General features: G+C 37.2%; 1 protein-coding gene across 2 annotated transcripts in view; it reads left to right on the top strand.

The window, feature by feature from the left end:
• LOC112159634 (ERC protein 2) overlaps positions 1–15,324 on the top strand; it is a 157,683-nt gene that overhangs the window by 71,318 nt on the left and 71,041 nt on the right. For both annotated transcript variants that reach the window (XM_024293844.2, XM_024293845.2), the window contains exon 16: positions 422–582. In XM_024293844.2, coding sequence (XP_024149612.1) covers positions 422–582 — 161 coding nt within the window. The remainder of the gene's footprint in view (positions 1–421; positions 583–15,324) is intronic.

Below are 15,324 nucleotides of genomic sequence, written 5' to 3'. Positions count from 1 at the left end.
AGCATCTTGTCCACCGCTGGTTGTGAAGTGCTCGCTGTGCAGCAATTAGACATTTCCTGTCTACGGATAATGATGCCCCGAGGTCACATCCTGTCTGTCAAGCACTCAGGTTGGACATGCTGGTTCGAGGGCATGAGTGTGAGGAGGAAGGAGATGCACTTGAGAGCTCAAACGTGGTCTTCAACAGCTTTAAAGTAGAGCAACACTTAAGCGGGAGATCAAATAGGAGGTGAAAGCTGGGAGAGGGAAAGGCAACAAGTTTGTTTCGCTGAAGTGTCAGGAGTTGTTCAGCGAAACGCCATCTCAGTATCACACGCGTCGTTTGAAATACATACAAATTAATGTTGGATATGATATAATAAAAGTTGGTTCACATGCTTTTCTGTAACCACAATATTAAGTCAGTTCTCTCTTCAAATAGTTGGAGGAGCTGATGGGGGCTTTAGAGAAGACACGGCAGGAGCTGGATGCTACCAAACTGCGGCTGTCCTCCACCCAGCAGTGCCTACATGAAAGAGACGGACACCTCAGCAGTCTGCAGCAGGAGAGACGCAAACAACTGGAGGAAATCCTGGAGATGAAGTTAGTGTCACACACCTGTCCATCTGCCTAAGACGCCTAAACTGGTGTTTTGATCAGAGTCAGGATCACATGTCAGGTTCTTTCAATCCTAAATGGAAATCCCAGATTTATAATTTATGTCAAATTTAAAGATTTCAAATATTCTTATGCATTAGATTGTGGATCAGAATATAATCGTAGTGAGTACTCATTATAGTTAAGTATTCACCTTTTTCCAGATTGTACATTGACATTTTTTATATTTGTGACCTCCTCACATTTTACCATATAATAGGAGGCCTCTTTCTCAACTAGCCTGCTCACATGTGCATGGGTGTTATATAGACATCACCCTTGAAGTGTGCTCTGAAGCAGGATCTGCTGCCTTGTGAAAATGTACATTTATTGAGGACAGGTGGTGCAGCCATAGACAGCGGGTCAAAAAAAAAATGTGAGCAGCTCTTTTTTAACTGCACTTTGACTTAAAATGTGCAAAAGGAGGAGGAAGCTTGGAGAAAAAGGAGAAAAAGGAGAAAATCCTCCATATGTGAGGGTGTGTCATTAAGTGTGTTTGAATGCGTTGGGAAGTTCAGTGTTCTGTCAGCCTGTTGGCTACATGTCTTCTTGGAGTGTTCTGACTGATAGAGTATAACACCACATATCCGCCTGTCATGTACCAATCACACATGGAGGCAGTTGTTCATGTGTATTTCAAACTCATACTAGAATTACACCAAGTCCTAATTTTTTTAATTGATTTCAATTACAAACATATTTGGATTTTCTTTCCAAGAATTATATAAGATTGAATTAAAACAATATATATATATTTTTCCGCATTCTAGAGTCTTATTTTTTAAAACAAAATTAAAAGATGAATACACTTTTAATTACCGATACCTTACTACATTTTTAAAGTTTTAATTATGTAGGGTGCCAGTTTGAAAGTATGTCCAAATCGATAATGATTTGATTTAATTTGGTTTGATTTGATTTTGTTTTTTGTTTTTTTTTTATTTTATTTCAACTTGTTGAGTTCTGTGTTTTTAGTATCTTGCTTGAACGGTTGGTTTATGTTTGTGCTTCTCTGTGTGGAGATTACACCACAATTAAATTTGCATTCATCTCTGATGATCCAGTTTGAGTTTGTTATCCCTCTGTGTATCAAAGTTCATGACTTTTAGTCATCACCAGACACTTGCATATATATTTTTTAATTAGGTTTGTAGTTTTAAATATTAATTGTTTCAGTCTTTTAAGCCTCTTCTCGGTATGTAGTTTCCTTCCTGTTCAGTTCTGAGGGGCTTGGGGTGACATGTGGGTGATCCATAACACAGTCAGCTCTGCTGACAGAGTCCAGCACTAACTTCACACACTAATTGTGTGAAGTTAGTACAGATTGTTCAGTCTTAATCCTTCACAGCCTGTGCTGTGAGAGCATCAGAGAGCAGGGATGGCACCATAGTAGCAACATAGACTACATTTGAGGTGACCTACAAAAGTTTCTCTTAGCTCTTAAAAGCTGGTGAATTTAGCAAAACTATAGGTCGGATGCTATGTTCACACCGGGCATGTGTGGTGCATTCAAGAATGCCCTGAATGTGGCTTTTTGAATGTGCTTTTCACCTGTGGTGTTCACACAGGTCTGTCGCTGCCTGATACTAGTGCGTGTACTTACAGCTGGAAGAGGCTTGGTATGAATGTGGTGAATCTTGCTCCAAGCTTTTTGTTTCACAGCTTTATACTGATTCATGAAGACTTGGTGTCATATAATTCCGGCCGGTCACAAGCCATAATTATTAATTTCTCCTTCATGATCTGCACTTCCATGTTTTGAAAAGGGTGCTACCCAAACTTTACTACCAAATCCGAGTACTTGATTGGTCAAAGTTCAGCTGGTATAACTTTTGATGTCCATCTATCCACCCATCTATGATGGGCAGGGCACATCTTAGTTTGTCACAGGGCCTCAATCATGCACCAATACACACTCACATTCACACCTAGGGACAATTTAGAGTCACCTATGAAGCATGTTTTTGGATGGTGGGAGGAAGCCGGAGTGTTTCTGTTTCAGATCCCCCAACCGGGATTTGAACCAAGGGCATTTTTGTTGTGAGGCAAGAGCGCTAACCACTCCTCTACCGTGCAGCCCCATTTTTTATGTATTGTCTTAAAATGGACTTAAAACCTGTGAATGCGAGAGTTTTGAACACAGAACCCCAAAGCGCACATTTACTCTTGTTCACAAAGGCTTTTCATTGGAAGCGGTCGGAGGTTTGTTTCTGAGTCCAGTGTGAATGTAGCATTAGCTTTTCCTGCTGATTTTTAAATGGATGTGTGCATGTCAGTGATCTTGCCTGATACACGACACTTTTTTTACAAAGGGCTCAAGACTGATTTACACTCGTACTGTATGAACATATAAAATGAAAACTATCAGTTTAGTGGGACTGCTTGGTCAGTTGCAAACCAGATTAAATGTAGATTATACTATCAGTTATTCCAAGGATTTTTGAATCTATCTTTGTTTAATTCCTTCTCAGAGATTTTTTAAAGAACTGTGTACTTTCCTCTCCCTCTAATGCATTTATATGTATTTTGAGTATATTGAATATTTGACCCACAATTGAAAGGCCCTCATCTGTCTCCGACTATAAACATCCTCCTCCTTTCTGTTTTAAATTTAAAGAATTCGTTTATTTAGAGGGGAGAATCTATGACACGTGATACAGATGCAATCTGTGCTTTTAGGTGTGTCTACCAAATTTCAAAAAAGCCCTCAAACCCACTAGTAAATGATACTTTTGTACTTGAGTGACACTGGGGTTGCATTTCTGCAACATTACCATCAAGACATATGTAAAGAAGAAGCTTAATGTGATGGTTGGCTGAAATAAACAGAAACAAAACATGTGCGTCTTTGTCATTGTGTTGGAGAGTTCTTCCAGTAGAGATTGGTGAGTGCTAATGGAGGGGCCACAGGGGGCATGTGTGTGTGGTCTGTTATGCACCGGATTCTGTGTGTATGCAGAGGTTGGAAGCTAGTGTTTGGGGTCACTGGTGATGAGGATTAAAGGGCTGTTGAATTGCAAAGGGAGTAAAGCTTCGTGAGACTAACGTATATCGAAACAAGCCACAAAGATATGCATGCAAAATGCAGGCGCAACCTCAGAGTAACTCACATATAATCACTCACGTCTGTGGACATGCACATACTTACACAAACTGTGGCTTTAAAAGGGGCCGGATTCCCACAAAACAGCTCTGGTCCAAGTTAGCTTTGGGAAAACTAAACGGGAAAGATACAAGGTAAAGAAAGATGGGTAACTAAATGAGGAGAGGAGACGAGAAGAGAGTGACTGAAGGATAGCTGAGTATATGGCAGGCATCGAGGGGAGGGGGCTGCACGACATTTCAAATCTTTGAAATCATGAGAGAAGTTTGATTGCATGCCAAGTTTCTCCTTCGTTCCTCTGTAATGTGGCATTTGTCAAGAAGGCGGGCTGAAGCGAACTGTGTGAGGCACGTTCCCCAGTGAACCGGGGAGCTTTCTGTGTTTTTCAGGGTGTATGTGTAGAAGTCAGGGGGAGGGAGGGAACTCCTGACTTTTCAACACTCTTAATGAAGGAGACAAGAAGGGGAAAAAATCATTTTTAATATCCTCCTCTTGCATGCCGGGTTTCCATAGCTCATAACTTACACATTTGTGCACGCATGTTTGTCTGTGTCAGAATATTTTCATATTTGTCATGTTCTGGTATGGAGCTGAGTGGTGGATGTTTAAGGAGCAGAGGCGGGCTCCTCTATCACCCTGCACCAGATCGAGTTTCCATCTCGAGAAGTGTCCACACCGACAGACACAGATGGCCTCCAGAGGAGCTACTCATTAAATGAATTTAGGGTCACGAGGTGTAGGTGGACAATGGAGAAAATATGTGTTTGGACATTTTAAGTAGTCGGTCATTGAGCTGTTTCCATAGTCCGAATGGAATAACATACATGCACAACGTTGCTGATACTGAACCTGATCCTCCTGCAGACACTGTCAATGTGGTTGACATTAGCTCTGTTTACGTTTTGGTGGTGGACATATATAATGGAGCAAAAGGAAAAACAGGAGAAGATTTGGGGCAGGCACAAGAAGGGCGCAGCGCAGAAACCATGGAAAGTTCGTGAAAGCGTGAGCTGAAAATTTGAGAGATTCTGGGGAAACCTTGCAGGCATTTAACAAAACGACCACAAACAGTTGACAGAGGGAAGAGAAAAAAAGGAGGGGTTGGAGAAAACAGAAGGGGGAGGAAGTGGTAAAGGATGAGAAAAAAGATGATAAAGTGAAGGAGTGATTGATGGAGAGTTTGATGGATGGAAGAAAGGAGGAGGAGAATGATGGAGAGAGTGGTGGATGAAAGAGCAGGGAGAAGATTGAGTGGAGCTGTGAGGAGTGGGAGGGAGTGGTGTCTTCAGCATGAAAGGAATAAGAGAGGAAAAGAGCTGGCAAGAGAAGAATGACTAAATACTACGAAACACAAATACAAACACCCACGCTTTAGAAAAAAAGATGTATTTCTCTCACGCTCCTGACATGCAGATACTTGCTGTTTATTAAATAGGAACCAATAAATAGTTAAAATTACAGAAGAGGATTAGAGCCACGGAGAAAGGAAAAAAAAGGACAACAGGAAATTCTTACTTCATTCTCAAAATTCTGATTTTAGTCTCAGAATTTTGAGTTTTTTTCTCAGAAGTCTCACTTTAATCTTAAAATACTCACTTTGATCTCAAAAGTTTAAGTGCCTTATAGAAGTAGCGAAATGCTAGCATTGTCCTTTTATTTACAAGCTTGATTGTTCTACTCAGCCTCTGTTCTTCTTTGAGCAAAATTACGACTTCTTGTAACCCTCAAGCAGGAAAAAGACACTTAAAGAGGACATTTTCATTAGTTTCACTCCGGCATGTACAACTTCACTTTGCTTACTACAGGAAGAGGCTTACATGCAGTCGTAGTTTATTATTCTGAGTAAAAAAGTTAAAATTCTGACAGAGAAGTATTCTGAGACTAAAGTTCTGAGAAAAAAAATAGATTTCTGAAAAAAAACCCTCAGAATTCTGAGAATAAAGTTAGTATTCCAAGATTAAAGTTAGTATTCCAAGATTAAAGTTAGAATTCTGAGATTATAGTTAGAATTCGGAGATTAAAGTTAGAAGTCTGAGATTAAAGTTTTTAATCTTAGAATTCTAACTTTAATCTCAGAATTCTAACTTTTTTTTAATTGTGAGATTATAGTTACAATAAAAAAAGTCAGAATTCTGAGGAACAAAGTCAGAATTCTAAGATCAAAGTTAGACTTCTAAGATTAAAGTCAGAATTCTGGGATTACATTTTGAATTCTGTGAAAAAAAGTAAGAATTCTGAGAAAAAAATAGAACATCTGAGATTAAAGTTAGAATTTTGAAATTCAATTGAACATTTTAATTTTAAAGTCACAATTATGTGATTAAAGTTAGAACTCAGAGAATAATCAGAATTCTGAGATTAAAGTCACAATTCTGAGGATAAAATTATTAATTACTTCTGTAGTAATTAATATATCTAAAATATAGGGGGAAAAATTACAGAGATGTCAGTTATTTTGTGTAGTAGCCAGGAGTGAACTATTTTTAATGATTATGATTATGTTATTTTAATTAGAGTCCAAATGAAAAAAAGCAATTTATCAATCAGTGCTTGATGATGAATCTTCAAAAATTTGGACCGCATCAATGATAAAAAAAATAGTGATGTTTTGCTATTTTCATAATCGTGCATATTTTTTGACAGAATAAACATCAACTTTGGGAAGGTTTCACAAAAGTAACACGATATTCCATTGAACATCTAGCTTTCATTGTGCTTTACATACTTTTAGCTGCAGACATTTGTCCTATACCAACTTAAGCCTTTTGTCAATGTAACAAGTCTGCACAATAAGTCAAATATTTCTGTAAGCAATATTTTACAAGGTTTTGAGATTGAATGTTATAAAAAAAAACGTCAAATTTCATGACAAAAATTGCTTTAATTAATTATCTTGTACTTTTGAAACTAAAATTAAAACATTTTGTATCCATTCCTTCATTTTCTTAACCTGCTTAATCCTGGTTAGGGTCACGGGGTCACTGACCACACACACCTAAGAGACACTTTGGTCACCAGTTGACCTAAGATGCATGTTTTTGGACTGTGGGAGTGCCTGGAGAAAAGCTACACATGCACACAGAAAGGTCCCTGCTGGGATTTGAACCAGAGCCTTCTCATTCCTTTAAAAATGTTTTTAAAACATTTTAAAAACGTAAATATTTGTGTTATATTTATTGCCTAAAATAATAATTTTATAACTGTGCTATTGACAGAGATATCAAGATACATACTGTTCCTTTAAATGATAAATATATATATGAAATTGATATGTGAAATATTAGAAACATGGAAGTTTAAGTATGTATTTGGAATTAGGCTTTCCCTAATGTTTGGGTGACTAGAATTATACTTTGTAGCCTAGTTTTATTATTTAAAAAAGCACAAAACTTCAAAACACCATAATCAGTTTATAAAATGTATCCTTGCCACAAAAATTGAGAGCAAAAATTTGATAAAAGTAATTGGTTTAACAACTGTTCATTTTTTGAAACTGTGCAAATCCATCTTGGAGAACTTCCATGTAGTATTTCAGTTTTCTTGGCAGGTAAGCTGCTCTAAGCATCTTGTAAGGCTTACCACATTCGCTCATGGGTTTAGGCTGTCTGTGTTACTTCTGTCTCCTCATGAAACTTCCAGCTGACTTACTGATATGAACCGGACTCAACTCAGCTCTTACTGTATGAAGCAGAATTCATGCGGCTACAGATTCAAGAAGTGTCACTCTGTATGACTAAATGATCAACGTTGTTGTGTTTTTCTTAGAACACTTTCCAGGTACTAAATATTATTATTCTATCAAATTTCTTTTACTTCTCAAAGATTTTTTATTTTTTTTAATTCATGCCAGAAAAGGAAGACAGGTAATTAGTCCTAGGCAATAACCAGAACTGTTGTCCACATCTTTTTGTAGTCATTTACCGGCTTATTACAGTAAATGATTTAGCTTAGTGCTGCAGCAAAGTTATGACTTTCAAATCCCCATTGTAGACATTTGGTCTGCACAGGAACATCTCCATGGTTACGCTGACTAAACACACAGAGACCCCAGCTATATACTGGCAAGGTCATGTCCCTGCTCACTGATCTCTCCTAGGGGCCTACACCCACGCATGACCTCACAAAAGTTCAGACACTGATATATACATGTAACATTTGAAACATAATTACCATAAAAAAAACATCAAAATTCCATAAATAATATAAATAAGTTGTCTTTGTATGTTTTTAGTCATAAATGTTAATAAAAATTGGCCAAAATGCATGTTGGGTCATTTACAGTTTAAATGCAAAACAACTACTATTAATCAATACATGCATTAAAATAAGCTTGAACTTTCAGGTGGGTTTTTTGCTGTTGTGACAGTGTAATGATGAGACTTTGAGGGTCAGTGCAGTGTGTGAATGGGATTCTCTGTACTACAGAGAGATTTGTGTGTGTTGCCTCATGAGAACATCAGGCCATTCATCATGTCTGTCTGTGCTCCCATGGCCTCTGACACACATGTTTATGTTCGACGTGTGTGTCAGCTGGTGATCCTAAAGGTGTGTTATTATGTCAGCGCCAAGACAGCCTCCGCCCTTCGCCTCCTCTTTTCAAGTTTTGTCAATGGAGGACTTGATCACATGGAATCTCTGCGCCCAAAGCTCATGAAATGGAGGCAAAGCTATTTGTGACTATTAAAACGGCATGTTTCATGTTACTTTTCAGACACAAATTAGGAGCATCTTTTTTTTTTAACTTTATTTTAACAGTGTTTATATCCACATGGTAGCTATAGCAAAGTTTGTAGCAAATTTTGTGCACAAAATGTTGTAAAATGCCTGTGAGACACACAAAGTGCTGAGACTACAAGAAATGTAGGGCTGTTACCACTGCAGTAAAGTGGCATTGTGAATCACAGAGAGACTGAAGGGAAACAAAAACAGTTTTTTTCTTTGTTAATGTATAAATTGGGGTGACAGCTATTTCTTGTTTCTATGTTATTATCCAACATTTTAGTATTTTAATACATTGAGTAAAACATTCACAGCAAAAAAGGGAAACAAGAAAGAAAGAAAACTTGTAAAATAGTCAAAGAAATAAAAATGGACCCCCAAAAAATGGGAAACAAAAGTATGTTAGAAAGAAGTGTTAACAAACAAACAAACAAAAAAAGGAAATACATAAAAAATGCACTGTATAGATAAAAAACAAAAAAAATCAGTTTACTCCATTACAAAATTTAATTATTTTCCCGTTTTTTTTTATTTTCTTATTTTCATTTTAGATTCTGTGGTATTTTACCATAGAAATTTACAACACACAAGCCTCATCTATTATTTCTGAGACCCAAAAAAAAAGAAAACAAAAATGGTATCAATTTGAGACTTTAGAGTTGTGGCTGACACAAACTATACCAAGTTTAATGACATAACATATTTTCTGGTAACCTATAACAAAAATGTGAAACTAGTAAGATGTGGAAACAGTTTTTTTTGTGTGTTGAAGCTTTACTCCCATTGTTGGAACTGAATTCTTTTCTGTCCTTTTACCTGATCACTCCTGCACTACCAACCCTCCTCGGGGTATTAAGTGCTGCCCCACCTCCCTTTTTTGTCTCCTTTCTTTCTTGTTGATCTCTAGATGGGTGGACCAAGGCCTGGAATTTATCACACTTACCTAATAATTACTATCACAGGAAATGGTGTTGAGGAAGTTGGTGCACTAGCCGTTCTAATTAGTGTCACTTGCAAACACGCACTCGCACGCACACATCTATTAACACACAAAGAGGCCTACTGTCATTTGGTTGCTCCAGATTTAAAAAAAAAAAAAGTTTTCTCTGATTAAAAATACTATTCAAATTGTTTTTGGTCAGTGTATAAATGTTAAGGCGAAGCATGTCTGTGAGTTGAAGTAGATTATTAATTGGTGGACTACGGGGCCATAAAAAGATCGTCCAGGACTCTTCCTGAATGACAGTTCTTCCTTCAGGGTCACTGAAAGAATGAAAACGAAGGGCGTAAAGGGAAGGAAGTGATATAGTTATTACACATGGTTGTGAAGAAAATCTGAATATAATTGTAGATTGATATATAAACATGCAGGCTGAATGATATGTGGAACACTGGGGCTTCATTAGAGGAGCGAAGAACACGTGCAATGACTGATTTAGAAAGGAAAGTGTGACGGGTTGCTCTAAAATCCATCTGCATGTAATATGTTGTTGGAGGTGCTGTGTTGTAAAACAGCCATTAAAGTGGTGGCTTACTGAAATGCCCTCATGGTTTACCATTATAGGCACATGAAATACTGATATACCCACACCAGTGAGTCAATGGGGCTTACTGGCATTTATTCACACACTGTAAACACCTTGGAGGCTCTGTGGTTGGCGCACACACCTGAAATCAAACTCTTGTTTTTCTTCTCTGTGGCTTCGTCTGTCATTATCTGTGCAAACATTTGGTGCCTTAGTCTGCCCTTTTTCAGGCGTTCTTTTATTTTAAATGTCAAGAGCAAAAATGATTGTGCAGTGTTGTCACGAGGGCTTTCCTGCAGACTTCCAGACAGATTTCCTTTCATATTTTCAAATAGGCCAGACTTTGACAAAATAGTCTGTCTGACTCTTGTAGAGTTGCCGTACTTTGCCATTTTTCAGCCTCTCACAGTTGCTCGGATGGTCCCGCCGAGAGTTTAATAGGGAACTGACTCGGATGAGCAGCTAAACGCCTTTTTAAAATCCACTTGCCCTGAAGAACAGAACCCTGCAAGCGGCTGAATGGACCATTTCCTTGCATGGGCTGCTTCATCTCTGTACACCAGTCAGCAACCACAACAGCAGCCCCCGGCACTTCTGGATTTGGTGTGTGTGTGTTTGTCTGATCTGGTTAATTCAGGGATGTAAACCCAAACTGTAATTATCATTATAGGCTTCTCGGCAGAGGTAGGAAACAGCCCAAGCAGGTTTTGATGAGCACTGCAGTATAGCTGTGCTGAAGTACATTGAATGTTTTTATTTTTGTGTAAAACACAACAAGCCAATGCTTGATTTTGAGTGTGTGCGTTTATGGGCACACATAAGAGCATTAGCAAGTCAAAAATGAGCAGATTGGGCCCGTGGTGTTTTTTTCTGCTGTTGTTTGGCTCCTCCCATTCATCTGATCTCTGCTAAATAAAGACACTTTAGAAATAGCAGTTCTCTAGAGGCTAGTGGGTATTCAGAGTGGAGTTGTAAAGAAAATGAGTAAGAATAAGCATGTAGAAGAGTTTAACAAATCAAATATTTAGCAAAGAAATAAAAATAAATAAAATTGCATGGATGTGTTCAGAGTGCATTTCTCTATTCAGATTTCTCGCAAAAACAAAAAGTTTATTTTCCCTTATTTGCGTGCGCTGAGAAACAAAGCTATACAACTCTGTTAAGTTTCTCAACTCTGCAGTAAATCCCATTTTTACAATATTAGAGTCTTCGTCCAAGACAAATAAAGCAAGTCAAACCCACAGAAAAGAGAATAAAAACACAGTCAATTAAAAAAAGATCCTTTAAAATGCAAACCAAATTTATTTGGACTGTACATCTCATCTTTGCAACATGGCAACCACAGCTCAACAGTCCTTCATTTTTAAAGTTAGGACCAATGAAACAAAAGAGGCCTTAATGTGGGTGAGGAGGCTGCATAGAGACGGGACAGGTCATCACTAAACAAACAATCTTGCAGAGACAAGAATTGCTGGAGGGGGAGCATGAGCTGAAGACAATAGCCTAGCTTTCAAGCTTCACATAAAACAGGGTACAGTTTTTATGGATGAGAATCTGGACTTTGATTCATACAGCCTTAATCTGTTAGGATCTGGTTTAATTCAAGTAAAGGCATGCCGCAATGATATTAGTTAACAATTTGATGCTCAGAGATTACAAAAAAACATGGATCATTCATGTGAATTCTACTTTTTTATTAAGTATTTATTACATACAAAGAAAATATTGTTGAAAATGTAACGGGGAACAATAATGTTTCACTTTTTTCTTCTTTTGATTTATAATTTTTTCAGCCGAACACTTTGACCAGGTAGTTTACTGTATACACGTCAAATATTTTGTTCTGAATTAACTTGAACATTGTCCCATCTAGTTCTCTACCTACTATAAATTTCAAAATGCTATATTTTGCATGAATAATTTACAAAATATTAACTAGACTCTCATGAAACAGTCTAGGAGTGCAGAGGTAGAGCGGTCAACCTCTGAACAGAAGATTGCAGGTTTGGTTCCCGTCCTGCCTGCCCATTTGTCCAAGTGTCCAGCTGTGGAGCCACCTGTAGTGTATGAATGTGTGTGTGCGTGGGTGAATTAGACTGGGACGTTAAAGCTCTTTGGGCCTTCTGAGAAGATAGGAAAGCGCTATAAATATACACCATTTACAATATATCAGTAGTGACAGATTTGTCACAAAGAACATTCAGCTGCCAGTAATTTTAGCATCAATGAAATAATGTTTGCAAACGAGTTCTATCACTTATGCTAGAGAGAAAACACTAATGGAATACACATTGTCTGCATGGTTCTGTTTGTCATCAAGCAGGTATTGCACACATTACTACTACTTTTAATTTAAAATGTATGCAAATAAATTGCACGCTGACAATTTGCCGAAATTCTCAAAAGATCTTCCATACTGACGTTTGCTATATTTGTTTCTCCTCCAGAATGGAAATTAGAAGAAGTAGTTTAGTAAATTTAAAGACCCTCACCGATGATAAATGTGTTTTAACATGTTATTGTAGTATTTTTTTCTGATAATAGAGGACATATATAAAGAAAATTAAACTTAAAATATAATTTCTGCAGTAGTTCTTTGTTTGGATCGTTGTGACTCAGGAGTGAACAAAAAAAAAAAATGTTGTTGGAAAAAGCCAGTAGCAGTGGCGTACTAACTACAACCTCCTCCATTCTGATGTATCCACCTGCAGACAAATAGATCAATGTACGTTTTTGTTGACGGTTATGCTAGGTTGGTGTTGTGAGGGGCTGTAAAGTATTTGAAGATTGTGTAAAGAAGGGCAGGGTTACTCCGCACTAACAGTCCTGCCTACAACTCAGAGGCGAGTTTCTAATGAATTCTTGCAACTCTGCAGAAACTATGTCCTAGAAAACAACACAGTTTTTTTTTTGTTTTGTTTTTTTTTATACCTTAAAATAGCATAGTTTTAATCAAAACACTAACTTGGAATGCCTTTACAAAAGATCAAAAAATGATTGGAGTGGGATTTTATGTGACTACCTGGTAAAGCACATGTCAGAGTCAAGGCCCGGATCAGGCCCTCCAGTTCATTTTATTTTATTTTTATTAATGGCCCGATGTTATCTTGCGCTCATTTCTAACTTGTATAATTTCGTCAAAATATATTTTTATGGAGAGTTAAATATTAAAAGTTATTTAAGGTTTAAGTTGATTTATTATTGTATTCCATTTTGAAGTTTAGCTTACATTTCCGGTACATGACTGTTTTGGCTAATTTAGTAGTTTTTTTTTATAGTATATCAGTATATCTGGTTATTTAGTATTTTAGGCTGTTTCGGAGTTAGGCTAATATTTTAAACACTAGATGTTTTGGCTAATTTAGGCTTTTTATGGTTTTTAGGATATTTTGAAGTATAGGTATTTTTTCAGCTAAAGGCTAGCTGTTTTGGCTATCCTAAGATTTTTGTTTTTGTTTTGTTTGTTTTTTAGGCTAATTTGGCATTTAGCTAATATTTTCGCTGACTATCATCTTTAGCATTTTCAGTAATTAGCTTCAGTGATTTCAGCTATCATCTTCAGCATTTTCAGCATCTTCAGCTATCAGCACCAGCATCTTCAGCAGCTAAAAGCATTCACACTAGAATTATCGCAAGAAATGCTATATATCTAGTTCATAATTATGTTAAAATTTTATAGATTGTGACCCACTGTGTGATTCAATTTGACTCCTCTGTGGTAAAGTATTTTGAGATCTACCTAGTTTTTTAAATGACATCTTGATCTCTAGAGTCCATAAAAAAAATAAAAAAAACAAGGATTACAGAATGTTTTCTTTGTTCAAATATTTACCCCTGACATTCTAATGTAACAGCATGGTTCAGATGTTTTTTATAGTCTTTAGTATTGTGTAAAGGCTTTTATTGCATGTTTAATTTCCGCAAAAGCCAAAAGCGTACAAATAGTATAAATTCCTTTAAGTCCTTTGAAACTGTCACTTAAAACTTCGTGCCCCTCGTATAACCGGATGGAGAGATTTAAGAGCAACCCCATGTGAGCTGCCTTTCTGACAAATACCAATACCTGGCGTGTCTAGCTAAGACATAACCTGAATATGCCTTGAGCTTGTAAGTAAACAAAACAAGCCTTCAAATAAAGAAAAAAAGGCTTTAACGCCAGCTAACACCAACTAAATTGGCACGCTTAAATGCGTGCATGTTAAACATACATTTGTCACACTCGATGTAGTTTCAATGCAAAATCAAAAAAGGAATAACAAAAGTGAAATCCGTGTTTTATCTTGTGCTTCTAATGCTCCCTCCCCCAACTGTCTTCACACACGCACTCAGAGTAACATGCGCTGACGTATCTGACATGTCTCTGATCCATTCTAGCCACAGGTCTCCGGGTTCAGCGTTTAGTGAAATCAAATGTACGTGTTTGGCCTTGGGTTACACACTCGATTGAATTAGAAAAATGGTGCACATGTGCATAAGAGCTCAGTTACCCACCTACACACACACATCCTTTTAAAACAGACCCTACATTAAGGTAAAAAAAAAAAAAAAAAAAGAGCTGATTGTCTTCTTCCATTGCAATTGCTTTTATGTGATAAGATCGGCTCAGGGTGCTCTCCTATGAAGGATTCCCGAGCACATCAAACAACGGCAAACCACATCACACACACACAGGAAGTCCTTTGCTCCATTAGGCAGCTCATAAAATCCTGTGTGTTTAGCATCAGAGCTACATTAGACGATACAAAAGGCCTACGCACAAAAGGATAAAGATGGTGAGGTTGGAGGTGCCCTGACAGTTTCTGAACTGAGTCCACAGTTACAATACAAGGGCACCTTGCTCTTTCAGCTCCAGCATATATATATTTTTAAACATTTGAAAAGTTTACTTTTTACGACGGAGTATTAGGGCCACCAAAAAAAAAAAAGTAATATTACGACTTTTTTCTTGTAAATTTACGAAATGAAAGGCAAAATAAAGTGACGGACCTGATAAACATGCATTTCTAAGCTCTTTAGTTACATATGAAACTCCACACTACCGACACCGAACCAGGAAATAATTTGGTTTTGAATCACCATGAGGTTCAGAATTTCTTTGTTTTTAACACCGATCTGGAAATAAATCTTCACAAGATACTCCACGTCGGCTCTGATAAACAGACACATTTGGGTTTGTTTCTCATTAATTTACGACTTTAAATCTCGTAGATTTCCGAGTTTTTTTTCTCGTAAATTTACGACTTTAAATCTTGTAGATTTCCGAGATTAAAAGTCGTAAATATAGCCTATGACTTTTAAAGTCATAAATGTACGACTTTATTCTCGTAATTTAGCAGTTAC

This window comes from Oryzias melastigma, linkage group LG7, assembly GCF_002922805.2.
Source record: "Oryzias melastigma strain HK-1 linkage group LG7, ASM292280v2, whole genome shotgun sequence".
Taxonomy (NCBI): Eukaryota; Metazoa; Chordata; class Actinopteri; order Beloniformes; family Adrianichthyidae; genus Oryzias; species Oryzias melastigma.
Note: the sequence above shows the minus strand (reverse complement) of the source record. Positions and strands in the feature narration are given on the sequence as shown.